This window comes from Erythrolamprus reginae, unplaced genomic scaffold (genome assembly GCF_031021105.1).
Source record: "Erythrolamprus reginae isolate rEryReg1 unplaced genomic scaffold, rEryReg1.hap1 H_5, whole genome shotgun sequence".
In the NCBI taxonomy this organism is placed as follows: domain Eukaryota; kingdom Metazoa; phylum Chordata; class Lepidosauria; order Squamata; family Dipsadidae; genus Erythrolamprus; species Erythrolamprus reginae.
The window spans coordinates 540,210-565,794 of record NW_027248506.1 but is presented as its reverse complement, the minus strand read 5'-3'; the positions used below and the strand labels follow the sequence as shown (position 1 = coordinate 565,794).

The following is a 25,585-nucleotide window of genomic DNA, read 5'->3' as shown; positions in this document are numbered from 1 at the left end:
TCCTCACTGTCTTATCAGAGCTGAAGAAGTTTTTTGGATGAGAAGCGAAACATCTTCAAAATAAAAAATAAGAAAATCCAGTTGCACCCTGAAAAAAAGCACCTTTGGGACAACGATGACCTGGATGACTGAGAATCTTGACCGACTTCCACCGTTTCCAATTTTTTTTAATGGAAAAAGACATTTTCTTGAAAACCATCTGCAATCTCCCACAAGAATGTGAACAGATCCCACGAGTATAATCTCCCATATTTACCTTGGAATTGTTACCGCGTCTTCCGTCGTTGTGAGGCCCAATTGCCCATCATTCCCTGCGCCCCAGGAAAAAAGCTGGCCTTGGTCACTGAGCGCCACAGTATGAGAATCACCGCAGGCCACATGGACAATGTGCTGGTCAGCTAGAGCATCAATTTGTTCTAGGAAAAACAAGGGAGAATAGTTGAACCTTTCCAAGAATCCGAAACCTTAGAGGGCATCCCTTTAGGGTTGATATTCCTGGAAGCGTCTGTAATATGGTAAATGATTTAGCTTTATTTATTTTATTTATTATTTAGATTTGTATGCCGCCCTTCTCCGAAGACTCGGGGCGGCTTTACTAGATTAATGGTCAAAGCAATGGAAACTGCAGTTTAATGTTTCCAAATGTAAAATAATGCACTTGGGGAAAAGGAATCCTCAATCTGAGTATTGTATTGGCAGTTCTGTGTTAGCAAAAACGTCAGAAGAGAAGGATTTAGGGGTAGTGATTTCTGACAGTCTCAAAATGGGTGAGCATGGGCGGTCAGGTGGTAGGGAAAGCAAGTAGGATGCTTGGCTGCATAGCTAGAGGTATAACAAGCAGGAAGAGGGAGATTGTGATCCCCTTATATAGAGCGCTGGTGAGACCACATTTGGAATACTGTGTTCAGTTCTGGAGACCTCACCTACAAAAAGATATTGACAAAATTGAACGGGTCCAAAGACGGGCTATAAGAATGGTGGAAGGTCTTAAGCATAAAACGTATCAGGAGAGACTTCATGAACTCAATCTGTAGAGTCTGGAGGACAGAAGGAAAAGGGGGGACATGATCGAAACATTTAAATATGTTAAAGGGTTAAAAAAGCTTCAGGAGGGAAGTGTTTTTCATAGGAAAGTGAACACAAGAACAAGGGGGCGCAATATGAGATTAGTTGGGGGAAAGATCAAAAGCGACATGAGAAAATATTATTTGACTGAAAGAGTAGTAGATGCTTGGAACAAACTTCCAGCAGATGTGGTAGATAAATCCACAGTAACTGAATTTAAACATGCCTGGGATAAACATAGATCCACCCTAAGATAAAATGCAGGAAATAGCATCAGGGCAGACTAGATGGATCATGAGGTCTTTTTCTGCCGTCAATCTTCTATGTTTCTATGTTTCAGCGCTCAAAACTATTACAGTAATAACAAAAAATGCCACCGGAAACAAATCATGAAAACGGAAGGATTTGGAACCAAGCACTCAAGATCAACTCACCTGGCTTGCCACCTTCTCTCTCGTGACCGAGTTGGCCTTTGGTGTTCACCCCACAGGTGTACACTTCCCCATCATCCAGCAAGAACACAGAGTGGTGTCTCCCACAAGCCACTTCCTTGACACTTGTCTCGTGAACAAATTCTGTGGTCTGAGGTTCAGGGATAACCGCCTGCAGACAACTATTTGAGCCAGGAAATCCGAAAGACCAATATCCCCAACATAACATCTTCTCCGCTTTCAGCAAGGCATGTATCTTGAGATTTTCCTGCAGGTTAAAGAAGAAGAAATCTCACTCAATAATAATAATGATGATGATGATGATGATGATAATAATAATAATCATAATAACAACAACAACAACAACAAAGCATTGCATGGCCAGTTCTTGGAGAAGACTGAAGGCAAAGTGGATAAAGAAAAGACCTGGTCATGGCTTACGAGTGGAACACTCAAAAAGGAGACAGAAGGACTAATACTGGCGGCACAAGAACAGGCCATTAGAACAAATGCTGTCAAAGCCAGAATTGAAAAATCAACAGACGATCCAAAGTGCAGACTCTGTAAAGAAACAGATGAAACAATCGATCACATACTCAGCTGCTGCAAAAAGATCGCACAGACTGACTACAAGCATAGACACGATGCTGTGGCACAGATGATCCACTGGAACTTGTGCCGGAACTACCATTTACCAGTGGCAAAGAACTGGTGGGATCATAAGCCCGAAAAAGGGGTCGAAAATGAGCAAGCAAAACTACTGTGGGACTTCCGACTTCAGACTGACCGAATTCTGAAGCATAACACACCAAACACTGTTATTGTGGAGGAGAAGAATGTATGGATCATCGACATCGCAATCCCAGGGGACAGCAGAATTGAGGAGAAGCAGCTAGAGAAATTAGTGAAATACAAAGATCTAAAAATCGAGCTGCAACCACTCTGGCATAAGCCCGTGAAAGTGGTCCCAGTGGTACTTGGCACGCTGGGCGCAGGGCCAAAGGATCTCAGCGGACCTTTGAAAACCATCGGAATTGACAAAATCTCCATCTGTCAATTGCAAAAGGCCGCTTTACTGGGATCGGCAGACATAATTCGCCGCTACATCACGCAGTCCTAGGTGCTTGGGAAGCGTCCGACTGGTGATGAAATACGAAATCCAGCATAGTGATCTCGTTTGCTGAGTTGTATTGACATAATAATAATAATAATAATAATAATAATAATAATAATAATAATAATAATAATAATAATAATAATAATATAACAATAATAATAATAATTTGAAATGAACGGGATCTGCTTTTTACTGCCCTCCCATCTACCCCAGGCTAAAGTTACCGATGGGGGGTCCAGATCAGGAAGACACGCATGCATACACGCATGCATGCCTGCATACATACATTCAGGCCCGGATCAGGAAGACACGCATGCATACACGCATGCAATACACATGCATGCAGCCTCGGATCACGCGTGTATGCATGCATACATCCATACACACATGCAGGTGGAGCCTGGGATTAAGTGTGGGAGGGGAGGGGGAGAACTCGACCCTAAGTTAGCGCTTCTTTAGGATCGATCCTGACCCGATCACCCCAAAACCGGACCCGACAGGCTGCGCAACCCACTCCCCGATGGTGCAGAAGCCCCGGCAAGGTGGAAAGAAGGAACGCACCTGGTCTCCGGCTCCAACCGGGCTTCCCCAGCCGCCGCAGCCCCGCGGGGGTCCGGCCGCCAGCGCAGACTCCGGCCGAGAGAAGCGTCACCACCATTCAAAACAAGGAAGTTTTCCCAGGCCCTCCTGCCCCGCCCCTCCTGTGAGCGCCACTCAGACAGACAGTGGGATGGCCCAATGGGTGAAACCTCCTTCCTGGGCCAATCGGAGCCTGGCTAGAGGATGACGCATAAGAGAGGCGAGGCTTGGAGCGAAGTTATGGGGAGGGCGGAGGAGGCAATGGGTCATCACCCACCCTCCAAGCGCAGGGATAGGTAGAGCTGGCTGTTCTATGACATGTGGACTTCAACTCCCAGAATTCTTGAGCTAGCATGCTCGCCTCAGGAATTCTGGGAGTTGAAGTCCACCAGTCATAGAAGAACCCACTCTGCCTACCCTTGCTCCAGGGGAAAGGGGTGGGGCTCTGCTGTCCAATGAAGCGCAGCAGGCGAGAGACGGGCCACCAGGGCGTTTGTTTATTTTATTTTATTCATTTTATATTTCCGTTCTTTTATTTATTTATTTAGGATCGCTCAGATGCGATCACTCCCACGCACACCCGCTGGAGAAACCCTGAGTCATATGGACTCAGCACAAAAATCTGTATTTATTATTAAGTGTTTTTTACCTCATGATTCTTGACAAAAGTCTCTTTTTCTTTTATGTCCGCTGAGAGCATCGGCACCAAGACAAATCCCTTGTGTGTCCAATCACACTGGGCCAATAAAAAGAATTCTATTTCTATTCTTCTTGTTGTTATTGTTATTAATTTAATTTACATGCCGCCCAATTAACTGAGGACTTGATTTATAGAAACATTAGAAACATAGAAGATTGACGGCAGAAAAAGACCTCATGGTCCCTCTGGTCCAATGTTTCCCAACCTTGGCAACTTGAAGATACAGTATTTGGACTTCAATTCCCAGAATTCCCCAGCCAGCAAACTGGAAGTGTGGAAAAAACACACTTCCGGTTTGCCCCCTGTGCTGTTTTTTGCACTCTGGGGCTTCAGGAAGCTTCCCTGAAGCTTCCGGAGTACAAAAAACAGCACAACGGCAAACCGGAAATGTGTCTTTCCAAACTTCCGGTTTGACCATTGGGGGAATGTTTTGGTTCGGGGGCTTCTGGGAAACTTCTCTGAAGTGTCTGGAGGACAAAAGGGCCTTCCCCAAGGCTGAAAATCAGCCGGCCAGCGTGCATAGCGCACTAGAGCTGATACAGGGCAAAGTCTCACCTGCCCTCCGATGTGGCTTCGTGTGTCACCTTTGGCACATGTGCTATAGATTCTCCATCACGGGACTAGAAGACCTCCAGGGACCCTTCGATTCTGTTCTGTTCTATTCCATCCTATCCTATTTTCTATCCTATCCTGTTCTGTTTTCTATTCTATCCTATCCTATTTTCTATTCTATCCTATCCCATCTTATCCTATCCTATTCTATTTTCTGTTCTATCCTATTCTAAAGTCCTTGACTTACAACAATTCAAATTGTGACAGTTCGAAATTAACAGTAGTGAAAAAAAGTAACTTATGATCATTTTTCATATTTATGACCACTGCCGCATCCCCAGGATGATTCGATTTACAATTCAGATACAATTGACTCACATTTATGATATTTGCAGTGTCCCGGGGTTACCTGAAGCCAGATTCACTTAACAACCGTGTTATTAATTCAATCCCTGAAGTGATTCACTTAACAAACGTGGCAAGTGAGTGGGGCAAAACTCCCTTAACAAATTTCTCACTTAGCAACGTAAATTCTGGGCTCAATTTTGGTCGAACTACCTGCATTGCAGTGGAAGCTAATGTTCTTGCTGTTCTTTATACATTTTGTTTTTGGGAATGATTTAAAAAGGATCTCTGTTGTTTTGGTTGTTTTTTTAAATAACTGTATTGACTTTGTGGTGATTGCAAAGCTACCCTGAGCAAATGTCTGATTTGAATACGGACATGCCTAAATTTTGGATCTTCTTTCAGTTCCAGCCAGGAGATACAAAGCTGACATTGAGAAGAATTCTCTGTCATTAATCAATTCAAAGCAACGGTCTGGAAAAGCACATGAACTCACCTTATTCCATGAGATGGGACGACTGAGGAGCATAGCCTTTAGAAATCTTCTAGGAGAATATAGGAAAGAAAGCTGAAGTCCAAAGAGACTTTATCTTTAATGATCTGAGATAATGTTCAAAAAGTTGGATTGTCTCCTATAAATGGAAATAATAATAATAATAATAATAATAATAATAATAATAATAATAATAAAGCAAAAATGATGAGTGGACTGAAGATTAAAACATACGAAGAACAGTTGCAGGAACTGGGTGCGTCTAGTTTAATGAAAAGAAAGACTAGAGGAGACATGATAGCAGTGTTCCAATATCTCAGGGGTTGCCACAAAGAAGAAGGAGTCAACCTATTCTCCAAAGCACCTGAGGATGGAACAAGAAGCAATGGGTGGAAATTAAACAAGGCGAGAAGCAACTTAGAACTAAGGAGAAATTTCCTGACAGTTAGAACAATTAATCAGTGGAACAGCTGGCCTCCAGAGGTTGTGAATGAACATAGAAACATAGAAGTCTGACGGCAGAAAAAGACCTCATGGTCCATCTAGTCTGCCCTTATACTATTTTCTGTATTTTATCTTAGGATGGATATATGTTTATCCCAGGCATGTTTAAATTCAGTTACTGTGGATTTATCTACCACGTCTGCTGGAAGTTTGTTCCAAGGATCTACAGTACTACTCTTTCAGTAAAATAATATTTTCTCATGTTGCTTTTGATCTTTCCCCCAGCTAACTTCAGATTGTGTCCCCTTGTTCTTGTGTTCACTTTCCTATTCAAAACACTTCCCTCCTGGACCTTATTTAACCCTTTAATATATTTAAATGTTTCGATCATGTCCCCCCTTTTCCTTCTGTCCTCCAGACTAGACAGATTGAGTTCATGAAGTCTTTCCTGATACGTTTTATGCTTAAGACCTTCCACCATTCTTGTAGCCCGTCTTTGGACCCAACACTGGAAGTTTTAAGATATTGGACAACCATTTGTCTGAAGTAGGGTAGGGTCTTCTGCCCAAGCATGAGTTGGACTAGAAGACCTCCAAGGCCCCCTCCAACTCTGTTGTTATTATAATTAAACACGGACTTGAAACACTGCACAGCCCTAGTTATTATTTCATTTTATTATAGGCTTTCCCCCCTGACCTTGGGTGTGGGTAGCCAAAATACAGTGGTACTTCTACCTAAGAACGCCTCTACTTACGAACTTTTCTAGATAAGAACCAGGTGTTCAAGATTTTTTTGCCTCTTCTCAAGAACCATTTTCCACTTACAAACCCGAGCCTCCAAAAGTGTGACCGGAAAAGGCAGGGAGAAGCCTCCGTGGGGCCTCTCTAGGGATCTATTGTTGTGAGCCGCTCTGAGTCCTCGGAGAGGGGGAGATACAAATCTAATAAATTATTATTTTTATTTTTATTATGATCTCCTGGGAGGAAATAGGACCTCCACCCTCCCTGTGGTTTCCCCAATCACACACATTATTTGCTTTTACATTGATTCCTATGGGGAAAATGGCTTCTTCTTACAAACCTTTCTACTTAAGGACCTGGTCACGGAACGAATTAAGTTCGTAAGTAGAGGTACCACTGTAAGAGCAAATACATTAGAAGCCCCTTATTAAAGCCACCTTTACCTTTCTTCTGTTTGAAAATCTGTGCATCACATACCTGAACACAAAGCACGCATGATTGTATTACCACATATGGGCAACGCTCCAGGTGACATGGGTCTTCAAAAGCCAAATTTTCCCCTACATTCAGGCCAGCTACCACCCTCAGAGGGGTCTGTAGTTCACTCTGACCCCATTCAGTGAAAAAAGGGTGAAGTGAGTTAGGTCACAAAGACATTACTTTAATAGTTGCTGCTCATCTAATGACTTCATAGATCTTTGGTTTTAGGTCAACAATACAAAGACATTGGTCTATATTGGTTAGTTAAGTAGCAGAGCCAAAAAAAATATGTGATTTTCCCCACTAGTGGAATATTTTGTATGTCTAGTTCAAATACAGCATATTTCGGGTGATTCAGTTCTATACTTAGAGCTATAGAAGTAGAAAATGGATAACTTTGAGTTGACAGAGATTAAAAATTATTACTTTTGACTTTTTAAAATATTCTTTCTAATCAATAAAGGACTAAAAAAACTTTTACTTGTACACTATAGGCGTGGCTTATTTTGTGCGTGTGGCTTGCTGGCCATGTGACCAGGTGGGAGTGGCTTGACGATCATGTGACCGGGGCGGTTTAAAGGTCATGTGATTGGTTTAAAGATTAGATTAGATTTATTGAATTTATATGCCACCCCTCTCCGCAGACTTGGGGCGGCTCACAACAATGGCAAAAACAGTACATAGTGACACATCCAATACCCACCAATCCAATTACAATTTTAAGTTAAGAAATTCATAAAACAACCCCAATATATATAAAAAACAAGCACACAATCAATCAAACACCAAAACAACATGGGCAAGGGGGAGATGTTTCAGTTCCCCCATGCCTGACGACAGAGGTGGGTTTTAAGGAGTTTACGAAAGGCAAGGAGGGTGGGGGCAATCCTAATCTCAGGGGGGAGCTGGTTCCAGGTCAGAGCCATCACAGAGAAGGCTCTTCCCCTAAGTCCTGCCAGACGACATTGTTTAGTCGACGGGACCCGAAGAAGGCCGACTCTGTGGGACCTAAACGGTCGCTGGGATTCATGCGGCAGAAGGCGGTCCTGAAGATATTCTTGTCCGGTGCCATAAAGGTGGCCAACTTGACGTCACTCATGCCAAGGTTTAGGTTAGGGTGCCTGGCCTCTCCTCGCCTCAAAGAGATACAACTTCCCTATCTATTTACTATTACTGAACATCCAAAATGTACTCGTTAATTCTATGTATAGATTCCATCTGTGTACATACATATTACACACATGCACACAAAAATAGACATTATCTACTGTATAAACTGTATGTGTATGTACATACACACACACACCCTCAAGCTCTTATAAAATTATACACATTCAACCGCATTTACTATGATAGGAAAAACATGCCCAGAGCCCAGAAGGGAAAAAAAGAAGAAGAAATCAATTTTTTTCTACTCGTTCTGCATACCTGACCGTACCCGATATGTCATGTGACAATGTGAGTTTGACACCCTGATATAGAAGAGTTGGAGGGGACCTTTGAGGTCTTCCAGTCTAACCCTCTGCTCAAACGGGGGACCCCGTATCAAGGGTGTCAAACTTTTAATTCCTTAAAGGGTGTATCAGCGTTGCTTGACCTCTCTCTCTGTGTAGCCAAATGCTAAGGTCCGACTTTTGTCAAGGTTCCAGGTAACATCTGAACTGAATCAGAGTCCGAGTCAAAATACTCCTTAAGTTCCAATTTATTTCCAGAGCCACTTACACAGGGAAACCTGGATCTGAGTTTTATTTATTTTTTATTTTATTTATTTGTCAAACAAGTATAGTATTATAGTACATATTAACATAAGTAGAACGTAGTAATAGAAAGGATAATAAGACAGTAGGACAGGGACGTTAGGCACAAAAGTGCACTTATGCACGCCCCTTACAGACCTCTTAGAAAAGGGGAGAGGTCAATTGTAGATAATGTAAGGTTGAGGATTTTGGGGTTGGGGGTCAAGAAGAGTCAGGTAGTGAGTTCCAGGTGGTGACCACTCTATTGCTGAAATTGTATTTTGTGCAGTCAAGTTTGGAGTGATTTACATTCAGTTTGTATCTATTACGTGCTCTTGTGTTGTCGTTGTTAAAGGCGAAGTAGTCACCAACAGGGAGTACATTATGATGTATGATTTTATGAACAACTGTTAAATCAGTTTGGAGACAACGTAGTTGTAAATTTTCTAGATGCAGTATTTGAAGTCTGGAGGAGTAGGGTAATTTGTTATGTGAGGAGGAGTGGAGGACTCTTCTTGTGAAGTATTTCTGGACTCCTTTGATTGTATTGATATGCAGTGTGGATTCCATACAGGTGAGCTGTATTCTAGAATTGGTCTGACAAATGTTTTGTATGCTCTGGTTAATAAATCAGTGTTTCTAGAGAAGAAGCTACACAAGATTAGGTTTACAATTCTTAATGCTTTTTTTGGCAATGCTGTTACAGTGGGCTCTAGCATTTAGGTCATTGGAAATGAGTACTCCAAGGTCTTTGACTGAGTGAGGGTCCTCTGCCAGTTCAGTTTTACCAAGTATGTATTTAGTATTCGGATTCTTTTTACCAATGTGTAGGACGGAGCATTTGTTGGTAGAGATTTGAAGTTGCCAGTTGTTAGACCATTCAGCTACATGGTCAAGGTCCTTTTGAAGGGTAGAAGTATTTCTGTTTTGCTGTTTCCAGGGTGGCCCTGTGGGCCAGAACCAGGTTGTACCCTGTACCATTTTGGACAAACTGACATGGTACTTTACTGTTTTCTTGGTGTGTGTGGATGCTCTGACATCTTGAAGAAACCGATGTTTTGCTGTTTAGTTAGCAATTCTGCTACACAAGATAGGAACTGCAACACAATGATATAATATTCCACTATAATATCTTTATATCAAGCCATCACCCTTCTCCAAAGACAAATAGAGCACAGCAGGATTACATAACCTTGTGGTTAGCTCTGGCCCAGCTCCTGCCCCAAGGAATGTGCAGGTGGATGTGGGGGACACATCCACATGCCACAGGCCTGTTTTGCTCCCGATGGAATCTGCCGACGAAGCCTCCTCTGACCAAGGAAGCGTGAGTGACAGGGAAGAGGGGAGTTTGGCACACAGCCCAGGAGGAGATCAATCTTCTGTATCATCCTTGGATTCTGAACAAGAATTAATGACACAGCCACGCATGCGTAGAGTGATGCATAGGAGACAACAACTGAAGGATTATTACAAGAGAAAATGAGGCCACCTGTGGTTGGGTGAGGCTGCTGTAATTAGTGCTACCGATAAAAGTGCAACCTGGTGTTTTAGCCTCATGGCAGTTTATCTGATTCATTGTTTTGTCAAGATCGTGGTTTTTGTGCTGTTCAAGATTGTGTGTGTGGACTCTCTGGACTTTGGAATTGGACTCAATTTCCCAGTTATTGGGTGAGCAATTGGACTGCATTTAACCTGTGCCTTGTGTGTACCAGAAAATCCCGTTGACATTTAAAAAGGGAGCTGTTTCTGTTTTTCTGTTGATAAAGACTTTTGGTTTTCCTTCTATCGTGTGGTGTGTGTCTTCCTGGACTAATTACCCTGTAATTACGGGCGGTTGAAACACACCGGCAAAACACATAAGTATTTATTTATTCTTTCTTTCTTCCAGAATCACTGATCTGTACATAGGCGCGTTGCTCTTTTGCCATCATGCCGACACACTCATTCAAGATCACTCAGGAAAACAGCATGGTGATGCCGGAAACTGAATTTAAATATTCCAGTCCTTCTAAGCGTAAGAACCAAATGTCCACGTATCACAGCAGAATGAGGACCACGTCTGCTTTCAGGCCAGGCCAATGTCCCTAAAGTTCTCCATGACATACAATAATTTTTCTTTAAGAATGTGCCTATTGGTGTATCTCGGAAGATACAAACTTTTACTGCAGCTGTAAATTTTGGGCCACGCCTGGTCCAGGTTTTCTTCCTCAGCATCAACAATCTTTATTGAGTCCATCCCTTCTCCTGAGATGTGGACAGTTCCTGTGAGAAAAACTGAAGAGAGGACAGAAATCAAACAATGCATTGCAGTAAGAACATCAGTTAGGGGCCTAGTCCTCATGCTTAGCTCTAATATTTTTCCCACCAGCCCTGGGAAATCTCTATCCTCTCTCCAACTGTACCTTAATGAGGAATTGATGTAATGTACACATTTATTCCTGTGATTCTATTCGCTATGATTCAATGTTAAGCATTCGACTAAACAATGTCGTCTGGCGGGACCCAGGGGAAGAACCTTCTCTGTGGTGGCTCCGACCCTCTGGAACCAGCTCCGCCCTGAGATTAGGATTGGACCCACCGGCATATAAATCCAATAAATCTAATCTAATCCTTGACTAATGTACAGTATCTTTTCTTTTATGTACATTCAGAGCATATGCACCAACGACAAATTCCTTGTGTGTCCAATCACGCTTGGCCAATAAAGAATTCTATTCTATTCTATTCTATTCTGTCAGAATAGTTTATTTGGCTTCTTTTTTTCATTCTTAAAATAATGATATTATTTCATTTAGTTTTTTTTTAAAAAAAGGAAATAATTATTACCAAGAAAATCCTTCTTGCTTTGCTCAGGAAAGTCATGAAACACCGTCCAAAAAATCTTGATTGTTTCATCTGACTTGTCAAAACCAATATATCTGACGTTCTGTTGAGAGAACAAACACAAATCTCCCTGTTAATGGTTCAGCATCTCTTTATATAATCTAATCTAATTCGTAAATTACTCAAGACCCATCTATACCGCCAGGCATGGGGGAGTTGAGACACCTTTCCCCCAGGCTTTTTTATAGTTATGTTTGGGTATGTATGTGTTGTTTGCTTTTTAAACATGATAGGGTTTTTATGTCGAATCCCAGCGACCAGTTAGGTCCCACAGAGTGGGTCTTCTCCAGGGTCCCGTCAACTAAACAATGTCGCTTGGCGGGACCGAGGGGAAGAGCCTTCTCTGTGGCGGCCCCAGCCCTCTGGAACCAACACAGAAAAGGCTCTTCCCCTCAGTCCCGCCAAGCGGCATTGTTTAGTTGACGGGACCTGGAGAAGACCCACTCTACTGGTCGCTGGGATTCGTGCATAATAAACACATAATAAAGTGTTCCACTAAGGACACTGGAATTAAAGTCCAGCAATATGAGGATCGAAGCGGAAGAGCATGTTCTACCTTTTCTAATTCGTCCCAGTTGTAGACGGTATGTCCAAACAGGAGACTGCGGAGCTCAGCAGGGAGAAACATTTTCCACGTGGCACTTGGGCAGCCTCTTTGAAATCCACGCCCAAAGTCCTCAAACTGCTTCTTCACGGAATCATTAAATATGTAATTGACATAAGCATCAACGTATTCTTTCCTGTAAAATATGTGCATCTGGTTATTTTGCAGGCTTGGAATTTGGGTGGGAGGAGGAGGAGGAAGAAGAGGAAGGAAGGTGAGGGGAATCAAAAAACCCCAAAACTTTAAGGCTCAAAAAAAAGAGAGACTCTGCGGCGGCAAGGAGGAGCATGTGCCTCCCATACACCTGGCATGAGGCTGCCTCCCATGCACTGCGCCAGAGAGAGAAACCCAGGGGGAATGGCAGGAAACTGACCGGGCCTTTGTGCCGCTCTCAAATTTCCTGGGAAATTTTTCCAGCCTCGGGTTCTTAAGTAGAAAATAGTTCTTAAGTAGAGGCGTTCTTAAGTAGAGGTACCACTGTACATTTCTTTTACCCCCCTGCATCAGATGCTGTTGGAAATTCCAGGTTAGAATTTAATTTAATTTACAGGTAATTTTAATTTAATTTATTAGGCTTGTATGCTGCCCCGCTCCGTAGACTCGGGGCAGCTCACAACAAAATAGTGACAGTGCAGCAAACCTAATATTAAAATAATAATAATAATAATAATAATAATAATAATAATAATAATAATGCCACCCCTCTCCATAGACTCTAAAACCAACATTGGAACCATACAACAACAAGAGAAACTGAAACTGACAACATCCCCCCCCCTCAAATATACAAAGGTAATTAAAAGTCAACGAAGAAACCCACTCCTGGGGAAACTTGCCTGTTGTATAAAGTGACCGGTATGTTGGCCCCGTTTTCTTTCAAGTCCACCTCAATTGGGGATCCTTTACACTTGTCTCCTACCTGCATAGCAATAAGGGTACAAAAGGTTAGCATGGATGGTTCTGCTTTTTTTTCCAGAACATTGAGCCTTTTCTCTGAGAATTTTCAAGAGTGGCAGTAGAGAAAGGCTGGTCTAACCCAGCCAGTGTCCTACCGTGAAATCCAACCTCATCCTTTCAAGGTTGTCATCATAGGATTCATTCAGTACATCCTGAAGAAGACTAAACGGAAAAAGAACAAAGTGAAACAAACCGCTTCCCCCAATACTAAAATAACTTGTTTATTTATGATAAATTGATTTTAATAATATTCTCAAGCCTTCAGCCTAGTTTTGGCTCTGTTCAGTTAAACTAAGACTGACATCTAGTTCTTAAATGGAATAACTGATAGAAACATAGCAACATAGAAGATTGATGGCAGAAAAAGACCTCATGGTCCATCGAGTCTGCGCTTATACTATTTCCTGTATTTTATCTTACAATGGATCTATGTTTATCCCAGGCATGTTTAAATTCAGTGACTGTGGATTGACCAACCACGTCTGCTGGAAGTTTGTTCCAAGGATCTACTACTCTTTCAGTAAAATAATATTTTCTCATGTTGCCTTTGATCTTTCCCCCAACTAACTTCAGATTGTGTCCCCTTGTTCTTGGGTTCACTTTCCTATTAAAAACACTTCCCTCCTGAACCTTATTTAACCCTTTGACATATTTAAATGTTGTGATCATGTCCCCCCTTTCCTTTCTGTCCTCCAGACTATACAGATGGAATTCATGAAGTCTTTCCTGATACGTTTTATACTTAAGACCTTCCACCATCCTTGTAGCCCGTCTTTGTAGCCGTTCAATTTTGTCAATATCTTTTTGTAGGTGAGGTCTCCAGAACTGAACACAGTCTTCCAAATGTGGTCTCACCAGTACTCTATATAGCGGGATCACAATCTCCCTCTTCCTGCTTGTTATACCTCTAGCTATGCAGCCAAGCATCCTACTTGCTTTCCCTACCACCTGACCGCACTGTTTACCCATTTTGAGACTCATGGGGTCATATTCTTTTCTTGGCAGCTTTAAAGGACTAGTTAGGTATTTCCTTCTTCACTCTTCTTTTAAATGTCCAAGTCTAGCCAACACTTGGATTCTCATATGTCTTTCATTTCAGTATCAACCAAGACAGACTTTGGTTTAGTTTCCAATATCAATATATTGTGTATATCCACGCAATTTTGGAACACGGAAAAAGAAAAGAGTATTTGATTTGCAATATCAATTATCACCATATGGTTCTGAAGACTACTTCAGCTTCAACCGCAACAACACAAGAGCACGCAACAGATTCTAACTTAATACAAACCACTCCAAACTTGACTGTAAAAAATATGATTTCAACAATCGAGTTATCGAAGCGTGGAACTCATTGCCGGACTCAATTGTGTCAACCCCTAACCCCCAACACTTCTCCCTTAGACTCTCCACGATTGATCTCTCCAGGTTCCTAAGAGGCCAGTAAGGGGCGTACATAAGTGCACTGGTGCGCCTTTCGTCCCCTGTCCAGTTGTCTTTCCTTTCTTTCACTTATCATACATATTCTCTTTCTTTCATATATCCTCTCCTCTAAGTTCACTTTCACCCTCTTTTATATTACCACATGTCTTTTTTTCTTCCTATGTATTTGTGTATTGGACAAATGAATGAATGAATGAATGAATGAATGAATGAATGAATGAATAAAAGGTCATGCCATACCGTCCAACTGTAGGCGAGAGTTCTTTTAAATCTTCCAGCGTTGGTTCCATATTTGCCAATTTCTTGAACAAGGCAAGAGGGAAGGGTAAAGCAAGTATCTTCATATTTTGGAACGCTATTCCAAACAGGATCCCAATTAAAAAATATATGTCTTCCTGTGTTGATACCTAATTTGAAAAATAAAATATGCAAGTACTGAGAAATACTCCGTAAAGGCAGGACTGTCTACTTACAAAATAAATGTTGTCTTGTAGTAAGTTTGTCTGTCTTTTATGCTATTTCAAACTCATTTCCCATAACTTTAGCTGCAAGAGGTTGTGTGCCTGCATCCCTTTTCCACAACGTCATCAGCATCATCTCTTGCTTGTCAGTTTTATTTCTGGCTGTTCTTTCTTTCTTTCTTTCTTTCTTTCTTTCTTTCTTTCTTTCTTTCTTTCTTTGATTTGTATGCCGCCCCTCTCCGCAGACTCGGGGCAGCTAACAACAATGATAAAAACAGCATGTAGAAATCCAATTAATAAAACAACTAAAAACCCTTATAATAAAACCAAACATACACACAAACAAACCATGCATAACTTGTAATGGCCTAGGGGGAAGGAATATGTCAACTCCCCCATGCCTGGCAGCATAAACGAGTCTTGAGTAGTTTACAAAAGACAGGGAGGGTGGGGGCAGTTCTAATCTCCAGCAATGTTTTCTCCAGCGATGGACTCCTCAAATAAGTGCAGATTAAAAACGGGCCCTTGTTGAATGTGTGATTCCGACTGATGAAGCAATCTAATTGTGACTCCCTCTATCTCAGTCCTGCTAATGTTAACCAACACTGAAGGATTGTGAGCCCTTTTGTCTATGACAGGGGTGTCAAACTCAAGGCCGAATCCGGCCCATGGGGTGCTTAGAACTGGCCCGCGTGGCTGGAAGTATATCGGGCTTCCTCATTGACTTTGCTTGTCAGGAGGTTTGAAAACTTGATCACTTCAGCTTCAACCACAACAACACAAGAGCACACAACAGACTTAATATTAACCGCTCCAAACTTGACTGTAAAAAATATGACTTCAGTAACCGAGTTGTCGAAGCGTGGAACTAATTACTGGACTCCATAGTGTCATCCCCAAACCCTCAACACTTTACCCTTGGATTATCCACGGTTGACCTCTCAAGATTCCTAAGAGGTCAGTAAGGGGCGAGTACAAGTGCACTAGAGTGCTTTCCGTCCCCTGTCCTATTGCTCTCCTATATCTCCTCTACCTTTCTTCTATTCCTATAACTTCTCTTCTATTCTTTCATTGATATGTTCTATTACTATATCTTCTTTTCTATTCTTTGTTAGATATATTTTACTATGAGTATCTCCTCTATAACCTTCATCATGTATTTTACTATGTGTATATAGATATATACCCACTAAAACCCTCATTGTGTATTGGACTAACTAACTAACTAAATAAATAAATAAATAAAAAAAAATCTATTCATACCAGAATAAAGACACAGCTTGATGCAATATCAATATTACAAACAGAAACTGTTAAACTTCATCTGATGGTGATCAATTGTAGCATTTAGTAATCCTAACATTTCCCCATTAATGTATACACAAATTCCTTGTGTGTCGAATCACACTTGGCAAATAAAAATTCAATTCAATTCAAGAAGAAATACAGGAATTCAGAAATATCAACAGCTGCGATCCTCAAAAGCTAGATTGGCCTGGAGAAGGGCGGCATAGAAATCTAATTAATTAATTAATTAATTAATTAGGACAAATTTGTTGTCTTAATTAATTAATTAATAATACAACAAATTTCCAGGACTGCAAATAATATATCTCTGAATAGACAATGCCAAGAAAAAGGTCAGCTATCACCTCCCAGTCAATGGTCAAAGAACTCAATTACCTCCAAAGTAATTCCTATTTTTATAGCTAGCAGCAGAAAGCATAAATAAATGCAATACATTTATACATTACATACCTCATGAGAGAACCAAATACGATGTGATTCTTCAAAGTGCTTAAATACTTGTGCATCCGGACTACACAGTTCTCTGCAGATGATTGTGAAGAATTCCTGGATCAAGCCCCCATACTTGACATCAGGGTCTCCTTGAAAACACACCTGAGGAATGAAGTAAAATTACCCAGATATTTACACTAATTTAGACTGATAAACCTATTCTCTAAAGCATCTGAGGGTAGAACAAGAAGCAATGGGTAGAAACTAAACGAGAGAAGCAACTTAGAACTAAGGAGAAATTTCCTGACAGAACAATTAATCAGTGGAACAGCTTGCCACCAGAAGTTGTGAATGCTCCAACACTGGAGGTTTTTAAGCAGATGTTGGATAACCATCTGTCTGAAGTAGTGTAGGGTTTCCTGCCTAAGCAGGGGATTGGACTAGAAGACCTCCAAGGTCCCTTCCAACTCTGTAATTATTATTATTATATAAAAATATTTCTGGTTGCTCAGAAATCAGAACATCTTTACTAGCTTTTTTCCTCTGAATTAAGGCTAGAATCCTAAATTATTCAGAAGATCCCTGAAACAGCGAACCCTGTTTTAGAATTGCTAGTCTTTCAAGACCAAAGCCACTCAGGTGATCTTTAAAATAGGGGGGGGGGAATTGCCCAAATTAAATTGTGAGATACACACACATACGCTAGAAATAAGTGAAATTCTCAGGGCCAGCAAACAGGATCAGGATTTACTCAATTTGTATCCTGCCTCACCAAAAACAAACAAACAAAAAAACCAACAACAACAAAAAGAGATCCGCATAAAATCTTATTCGTTTACTTAGAACAGTGTTTTCCAACCTAGGCAATTTGAAGATGTGTGGCCTTCAATATCCAGAATTCTCTTGCTCTCATGTTACTCTAGGAATTCTGGGAGCTGGTTTTCTGACTGAATCCTTTTCCTCTTGTCACTCAAGGCTCAATTCAGGTTACTGCTAATATTTTTCTTAACAAGGATGGTTTAAAGGTATTCAACCTTGGTAGACCTTTTAAGATGTGTGAACTTCAACACCCAGAATTCCACAGCCGCTTCTATTCTATTCCATATTTTTGCTATTCTATTCTTATTCTATTCCATATTTTCGTTATTTTATTTTATTCTATTCTTATTCTATTTTATATTTCCTCTATTCTATATTTCCTCTATTTTATTTTATTCTAATTCTATTCTTTATATTTTGTTCTATTCCATATTTTCTATATTCTAATTCTATTCTATATTTTCTCTATTCTGTTCCACATTTTCTATTTTATTCTAAATTTTCTGTTCTATTCCATATTTTCTCTATTTTATTCTATTCTAATTCTATATTTTCCGCTCTATTCCATATTTTCTCTATTCTAATTCTGTTTTATCTACTGTATTCTGTTCCATATTTTCTCCATTTTATTCTAATTCTAAATTTTCCGCCCTATTCCCTATTTTCTCTATTCTAATTCTGTTTTATCTACTGTATTCTGTTCCATATTTTCTCCATTTTATTCTAATTCTAAGTTTTCCGCTCTATTCCCTATTTTCTGTATTCTAATTCTGTTTTATCTATTCTATTCCATATTTTCTCTATTTTATTCTATATTTTCCTCTATTCTGTTCCATATTTCCTCTATTCTATTGCGACTCGATAAAAGCCTTGGCTGCGGTAAATCCACATAAAGTAGGTTGCCAGTTTCCCAGCCATCTCGTTCCCCTTCTCCCGAGTCCGCCCTCCTCAAATATTCAGGTCCAAGTACTACTGCTCTGACGAGGAAAACCAGCAGTCCAAACCCCGCCCGGAACTAAAAGCAGCGTGCTTTAAAAAGTACACCGGGGTTCTATTTGCAAGCACTCTGCTGCCCCGGAAGGAGTTTCCATTCCAAAGGCAGTTTCCATTTCCGGGCCGGTTTGACCTTTGGCGCTCCGCAGCGAATCATGCTCGCCTTGCCCGGCCTACGGCTGCTGACTCGCCTCCCGCGCTACAGGCTGCTGCGGGCCAGGCGAGGGGCTTGCGCGGCGGCGGAAAACGGAGGAGGAGCCACCGCCCAAGGACCGGCTTTTGAGGCCGGGCTGCTAGAGATCCTCGTCTGTCCCCTGTCGAAAAAGCCGCTGAGGTCGGTCCGGGAGGTTTTTTTGCCCTTGCTTTCCTATCCCGCCTGGTGTCGTTTAGCCGCCGCGGCTTTTGCCCCGGTTGCCGAACGCGTCGGGCCACGCCCGTTCCCCGTGGCCAGCGGGCCTTCCCGGTGGCGATGGGTTATGTAGTCTCAAGGCGGAGGCTTCCCGCCAGGCAGGGAAACTCATTCCCTTTCCCTATTGCATTCCCAGTACTTTGGAATTGCTTTATGAAGCCTAGGTATTTATATGCTATTTAATAATATATATATATACGTTACACACACACACACACACTTTTTTGCTGAATTTGAAAATTATATTTCTTTTATCAGCAAAAACGTTACACACACACATATATGCATGTATGTATATTAGAAATGTTAATATTTATATTATATATAAACATATATAGTATAAATAATATATTATATATATACCATACATATATATGCATGCATGTGGTATATGGTTTTTATATAATGGGTTTTTTATGTTTTTAATATTAGATTTGTTTACATTGTAACATTGTTATTGTTGTGAGCCGCCCCGAGTTTTCAGAGGGGTGGCATACAAATCTAATAAATTATTATTATTATATTTATATATATAATTAGATTTCTAATTTAAATGTTATGTGTGTGTGTATGTATAATATATTACATATATGTAATATATGGTATAATGTAGGATTAATGACTTCATAGAAACTCTAGATAAGTTGACTTATAAACTGTAAACTCTGTCTTCTGACAGAAATGCTTACTCCATCCTCCTCCAAATATCTGTGTACTGGGGAGGAATAAACGGTTCTGTCAGAAGCATCTTATTTCCTTCATAGATCTTCATGTGGAAGTATCAAATCATGAAATCTCTTGGGTATTATAGATTATTCAGTTCAAACATAAACATAGATCCATCCTAAGATTCAAGCTCAACCCGGATAAGACGGAGTGGCTGTGGGTTCTGCCTCCCAAGGACAATCCCATCTGTCCGTCCATCACCCTGGGGGGGGAATTATTGACCCCCTCAGAGAGGGTCCGCAACTTGGGCGTCCTCCTCGATCCACAGCTCACATTAGAACAACATCTTTCAGCTGTGGCGAGGGGGGCGTTTGCCCAGGTTCGCCTGGTGCACCAGTTGCGGCCCTATCTGGACCGGGACTCATTGCTCACAGTCACTCATGCCCTCATCACCTCGAGGTTCGACTACTGTAATGCTCTCTACATGGGGCTACCTTTGAAAAGTGTTCGGAAACTTCAGATCGTGCAAAATGCAGCTGCGAGAGCAATCATGGGCTTCCCTAAGTATGCCCATGTTTCACCATCACTCCGCAGTCTGCATTGGTTGCCGATCAATTTCCGGTCACAATTCAAAGTGTTGGTTATGACCTTTAAAGCCCTTCATGGCATTGGACCAGAATATCTCCGAGACCGCCTCCTGCCGCACGAATCCCAGCGACCGATTAGGTCCCACAGAGTGGGCCTTCTCCGGGTCCCGTCAACTAAACAATGTCGGTTGGCGGGCCCCAGGGGAAGAGCCTTCTCTGTGGCGGCCCCGGCCCTCTGGAACCAACTCCCCCCGGAGATTAGAACTGCCCCTACTCTTCCTGCCTTCCGAAAACTCCTTAAAACCCACCTTTGCCGTCAGGCATGGGGGAACTGAAACATCTCCCCCTGGGCACGTTTAATTTATGCATGGTATGTCTGTGTGTGTGACTGTTAGCATATGGGGTTTTTTAAATATTTAAATATTTTAAATTTGTCTGATTGCTTATGATTTGTTTTTACATGTTGTGAGCCGCCCCGAGTCTTCGGAGAGGGGCGGCATACAAATCTAAGTAATAAAATAAAATAAAATAAATAAAATACAGGAAAGAGTAGAAGGGCAGACCAGATGGACCATGAGGTCTTTTTCTGCCGTCAATCTTCTATGTTTCTAAACATTAATACAGTTCAACAATTCCTATTTCTGGTAGATGATGCAGAATAGTCGTAGTATTTTTTACAAAGGCCCCCTCAGAAATCCTTATCAAGATAACTTTACATAGATCTTTCTTTCTTTCTTTTCTTTCCTTCTTTCTTTTTCTTTCTCTCCTCCTTCCTTCCCTCCCTCCCCTTTTCATTTAGTTTCTCCCCCTCCTAATAGCCAATTTTTAAAAAGCATTCTAGTTGGGTTGCTCTGCAGCTTTGCACTGAGTAACTTTTGTCCATGATTAACTGACCCACACCTAGAGAATTTTTTGCCAGTGAGCTGAAGTCCTGCCCACTCAGGATCCCTCTTAAAGTGTATGCATAGTTCCTCTTCTCCCAAGTGCTTAGTTTCCCTCCCCTCAGCCAGTGCTAGCTTACCATTTATGTATATAGCATGTTTCTTAAATCAAGAACAATAATAAATCTCACGTGACATTATTTGCTATGTTTTCTAGATATAACGAATCCACAAATGAGTTAATTAATGAAGAACTAGGTATAGCGTACCCTATCATAGATGGCATTCCTAATATGATACCTCAGGCAGCAAGAATGATTGGCAAGGAGAAGCAGGAAACGGAACCTGAACAAGCCTAGAAGATTATCCTCTTGGAAGGAAGTTGGAAGACAAGCGGAGTAAGATGTTTCCTTCGTTTCCTACCATGACTGTGCTTGTGCCGCTGTTGTCTTTAGCCGGCCTCTTCTACTCAGCCAGTGTAGATGAAAACTTCCCCCAGGGTTGCACAAATACCACAAGCATATGTTTCTACAGCCTGCTGCTTCCAATCACAATCCCAGTGTATGTATTTTTCCATCTTTGGACCTGGATGGGCCTTAAACTTTTTCGCCACAACTAGATCGTGCTTAACTCTTAAGAAGCCTCTTAAAATAAAGAATGGAGTGAAGCTTTTGGAGAACCCATTTCTTAATATTCTGACTCTTACAGTATGCCTGAAATGAAACAGAGGCTAACTATCTTCAGATGCAAGTACATCCAAGCAAATTGAAAAGTCCTTTGCTCTTTATGGCATGCCAACAGTACGGAAGTAGCATCAAAGCAGACAGGAATTTCAAACAAGAAATCAAATATAGGAATCAAAGAAGCAATATGAAGTTAAATAGGCAAATCTTCTCCCAGTGAAGGATCTTAGACATGCAACAAAGCAAAATGGATGTGGCTGCTTGTGAAGGAAATGTAATTTTTCTAGTCTTCGGTTAAAAAAATTCAGTTATTCCAAAAGACAGTTTCATTACTTGATGATTATAGGCAATTATTTATATAGATTAATTATTATCTGTAATTCATAGATGAAAAGATCTGAATGAAAACTAATGTTCAAATATATTTCAGCTTTGAATGTGTAACAGGGTCACAGGTATAGTATAGAGTTCTTGGCTTACTGACAATGTCATGTTAGACTTGATTTTTCTTTGATGAAGCTACACCATTATTCTGCAGAGATCCAGAATTTTGAATTCAGATCCACAAATATATTAGTGTTGTGTCATGAAACTTGACACTAAATGAAAAACAACGAAATTGAATAGGAAATGGTTTCTAATAAAGTATCTGCAGTGCCTATGTATTTTGTATACTTACTATTGTAGTTTTATATATGCTGAGGGATCTTTTTAAAAGTATGCAATATTTCTATTCAGATTGAATAAGGAAAGGATCAAAATGAGGTCTCAACTAGAATTACTCCCAACATTGCAGTTGGTTGCATTTCAAAACGATCCTCTACATCAGTGTTTTTCAACCCGTGTGCCGCGAGACATGGTCAGGTGTGCCGCGAAAAAGGAAGCTCAGGTTCCAGTCTCGCAACTTTTTGCTGAGAGAGAGAGAAAGAGTGAGAGAGAAAGAGAGAGAGCTAAAGAAAGCAAGAGAGAAAGAGAGAAAGCAAGTGTCAGAGAGAAAGCAAGCAAGAGAGAGAAAGAGAGAAAGCAAGCAAGAGAGAGAGAGATAAATGAGCAAAAAGGGGAGGAAAAAACTGCTGAGAGAGAGAAAGAAAGAAAAGAGAGAAAGAGATAGAAAGCAATTGTCAGAGAGAAAGAAAGCAAGAGAGAGAGATAAATGAGCAAAAAGGGGAGGAAAAAAAGAGAAATGAGAAAATGATTGAGACAGAGAATGAGAGGAAAGAGAGAGAAACAAAAGAGAGAGAGAAGTGACTCTTGATTTAAAGCATATGATAAAAAGCACCCAAAGAATAAGAGAGGAAAAAACCCCCAGCCCTCACCTGTTTTGGGAAATGGTTCAAGAGTGTGTATACACACACACACACACACACAAGGGTGGGGAGGAGACAGGGATGGAAAAAGAGAGGAAAGTGTCTTAGGGTGTCATTTTGGTTGGTGGTGTGCCCCAGAATTTTAAAATGTAAAAAATGTGCCGTGGCTCAAAAAAGGTTGAAAATCACTGCTCTACATCACTGGTGTCAAATTCAGTTGCGTCACATGACATATTGTGATGTTTTTTGCCTCTGCGGAGGTGGGGTAGGCGTGGCCTGTGGGCCATCAGTTTGACAAGCCTGCTCTAGATTGTTACTTCTCAGTGGAGAGGCAAATGCTTTTCACTGTCTTATAACATATGTGTCACATTACCATAGTTGGATTACAGATATACAAAATTGGATACTTACTTGAAAAAAATGCTGAAAGCAAAATTCTTCTGCATTTCTTAGATAGTTCCAGGTATCCTGTAGTAAATCCTGCTTCCTTACATTCATTGTCGAGATTATAAAGTATGTCTAGGATAAAAGCAACTGGGTTACGAGTCATTTTCACAAACATGGTTAACGTTGCAATATGGTCCTAGGTTTACATACCTTCCTATATTCCAAGTCCAACATTTGGCACTTTGTTTTATGCACCACAATTTTATCTTCAAGATTCAAGATCCAAGGAAATTGGCTGAACACAGGTAAAGCCAGCTGAAATAACAAAGAGGAGTTATTTATGATTTAAGACGTGTACATTTTAAAGTTGACTTACTATAAACCAAAACCCAACGAATCACATTACAGCTCAAGAATAAGAGCCGCTGAATCCAGTCCACAATAAAAGCAACCATTTTAATAGAAGACAATAGCTGTAGCTCATGGCTGAATTGTGAGATTCTTGGTGCTCTCTGGCCTTGGTTCTTTGCTTGCAGATTGGGTTTCATTACCCAACTAGATAACATTATCAGTGCCCATATGTTTGGTTTATTGCTTACTCATATAGGTTTACCCTGTCAGCTTGGAGGAGTGTGTCATTTTCTCCTTGATTATAATGTTTCCTGCCTGACTGGTGTTAATCCGTGTTAAAAAATATGCATTTTAGAACCCACAGTTTTATCTAGCACAGAGGTTCTCAACCTGAGGGTCGGGACCTCTTTAGGGGTCAAACGACCGTTTCACAGGGGTCGCTTAAGACCATGGGAAAAGACAAATTTCCCCTGGTGTTAGGAACTAAAGCTTCTATTCTGGCGCCTTGGAACATATTTTTGCAATCTGACCAATCAGGCGTTTACAGTGGGGGTGTCCCTCTAACCTTCCTGCCAATCAGCTTAAAGCTCTGTTGGGAGAATTGGCGCTAGACCTATGGTTGGGGGTCACCTGTATTAAGGGGTCGTGGCATTAGAAAGGTTGAGGATAGTCCCAGATCGCGTCATTTTAAAACTTAATGTTCAGTCCACAGTATTAATGTCAATGGCCAGGATAGAATGGCTCCATATTTCTTTTAAGATATTTCTAGCAAAATATTTCCCCTTTTGACCAAAATGAATAAAAACAGATATATTTGACCAGAAGAAATATAAACTTAATGAAATAATATCTATACAACTTACATTTATATTAGAACATATTGAGCCCAGCTGAAACAATATCTGCTCAAAAAAACAAAATAAAAATAATTAGTAAAGTACATTGCAATTATGTCTAAAGAGTTATCCCTTTGCTGGAATAAGTACCAGTGCTCCTTGGGAGCTATTCTATGCAAAAATTTGCTATTAGCTTCCACTATAGTCACAAATAAATAGATGCATTTACTTTTTATTTACAGGGGCATTTGAAAATAGTTTGCTGATCTATAGGTAAAACTCAAAAAGATTAGGATATTGTGCAAAAGTTTATTTCAGTAATGCAACAAAAGTTGAAACAATATATGAGAAAGACACATCTGGAATCAACTCCCCCCGGAGATTAGGACTGCCCCCACCCTCCTTGCCTTTCGCAAACTCCTCAAAACCCACCTCTGTTGTCAGGCATGGGGAAATTGATTCCCCTGGGCCGTTTCCGCTTTATGTCTGGTCTGTATGAGATGTATGATTGTTTTTTAAATTGTTTTAATGTATTGGATTTGTACTGTTTTTTGTTGTGAGCCGCTCCAAGTCTTCGGAGAGGGGCGGCATACAAATCAAATAATAATAAAAATAATAACACTCCGCAGTCTGCATTGGTTGCCAATCAGTTTCCGGTCACAATTCAAAGTGTTGGTTATGACCTATAAAGCCCTTCATGGCACCGGACCAGAATATCTCAGGGACCGCCTTCTGCCGCACGAATCCCAGCGGCCGGTTAGGTCCCACAGAGTTGGCCTTCTCTGGGTCCCGTTGACTAAGCAATGTTGTTTGGCGGGACCCAGGGGAAGAGCCTTCTCTGTGGCGGCCGTGACCCTCTGGAACCAACTCCCCCCAGAGATTAGAATTGCCCCCAC

General features: G+C 41.0%; 3 protein-coding genes across 4 annotated transcripts in view; 1 reads left to right on the top strand and 2 right to left on the bottom strand.

Moving 5' to 3' along the window:
* LOC139155729 (probable E3 ubiquitin-protein ligase HERC3) overlaps positions 1-3,275 on the bottom strand; it is a 37,535-nt gene extending 34,260 nt beyond the window's left edge. For both annotated transcript variants that reach the window (XM_070730995.1, XM_070730996.1), the window contains exons 1-3: positions 3,175-3,275; positions 1,500-1,764; positions 257-416 (exon numbers count right to left, since the gene is read on the bottom strand). In XM_070730995.1, coding sequence (XP_070587096.1) covers positions 257-416; positions 1,500-1,725 — 386 coding nt within the window. In that variant the 5' untranslated portion in view covers positions 1,726-1,764; positions 3,175-3,275. The remainder of the gene's footprint in view (positions 1-256; positions 417-1,499; positions 1,765-3,174) is intronic.
* Positions 3,276-8,689: 5,414 nt separating this feature from the next.
* Positions 8,690-25,585, bottom strand: part of LOC139155732 (E3 ISG15--protein ligase HERC5-like) — a 40,900-nt gene continuing 24,004 nt past the window's right edge. Inside the window, exons 15-24 of the mRNA XM_070731000.1 lie at positions 24,717-24,755; positions 23,713-23,817; positions 23,527-23,634; positions 16,789-16,932; positions 14,810-14,976; positions 13,222-13,288; positions 13,006-13,088; positions 12,122-12,305; positions 11,509-11,608; positions 8,690-10,956 (exon numbers count right to left, since the gene is read on the bottom strand). Of these exons, the coding sequence (XP_070587101.1) occupies positions 10,748-10,956; positions 11,509-11,608; positions 12,122-12,305; positions 13,006-13,088; positions 13,222-13,288; positions 14,810-14,976; positions 16,789-16,932; positions 23,527-23,634; positions 23,713-23,817; positions 24,717-24,755 (1,206 nt within the window). The 3' untranslated portion in view covers positions 8,690-10,747. The remainder of the gene's footprint in view (positions 10,957-11,508; positions 11,609-12,121; positions 12,306-13,005; positions 13,089-13,221; positions 13,289-14,809; positions 14,977-16,788; positions 16,933-23,526; positions 23,635-23,712; positions 23,818-24,716; positions 24,756-25,585) is intronic.
* Positions 21,432-22,469, top strand: LOC139155731 (phosphatidylinositol N-acetylglucosaminyltransferase subunit Y). Its single transcript, XM_070730999.1, has one exon. The coding sequence runs from the start codon at positions 21,529-21,531 to the stop codon at positions 21,742-21,744; it is 216 nt and encodes a 71-aa protein (XP_070587100.1). The 5' UTR covers positions 21,432-21,528; the 3' UTR covers positions 21,745-22,469.

Excerpts from the sequence above, each read along its gene's own strand:
- LOC139155731 (XM_070730999.1), top strand. The coding sequence starts at position 21,529 with ATGTTTCCTTCGTTTCCTACCATGACTGTGCTTGTGCCGCTGTTGTCT.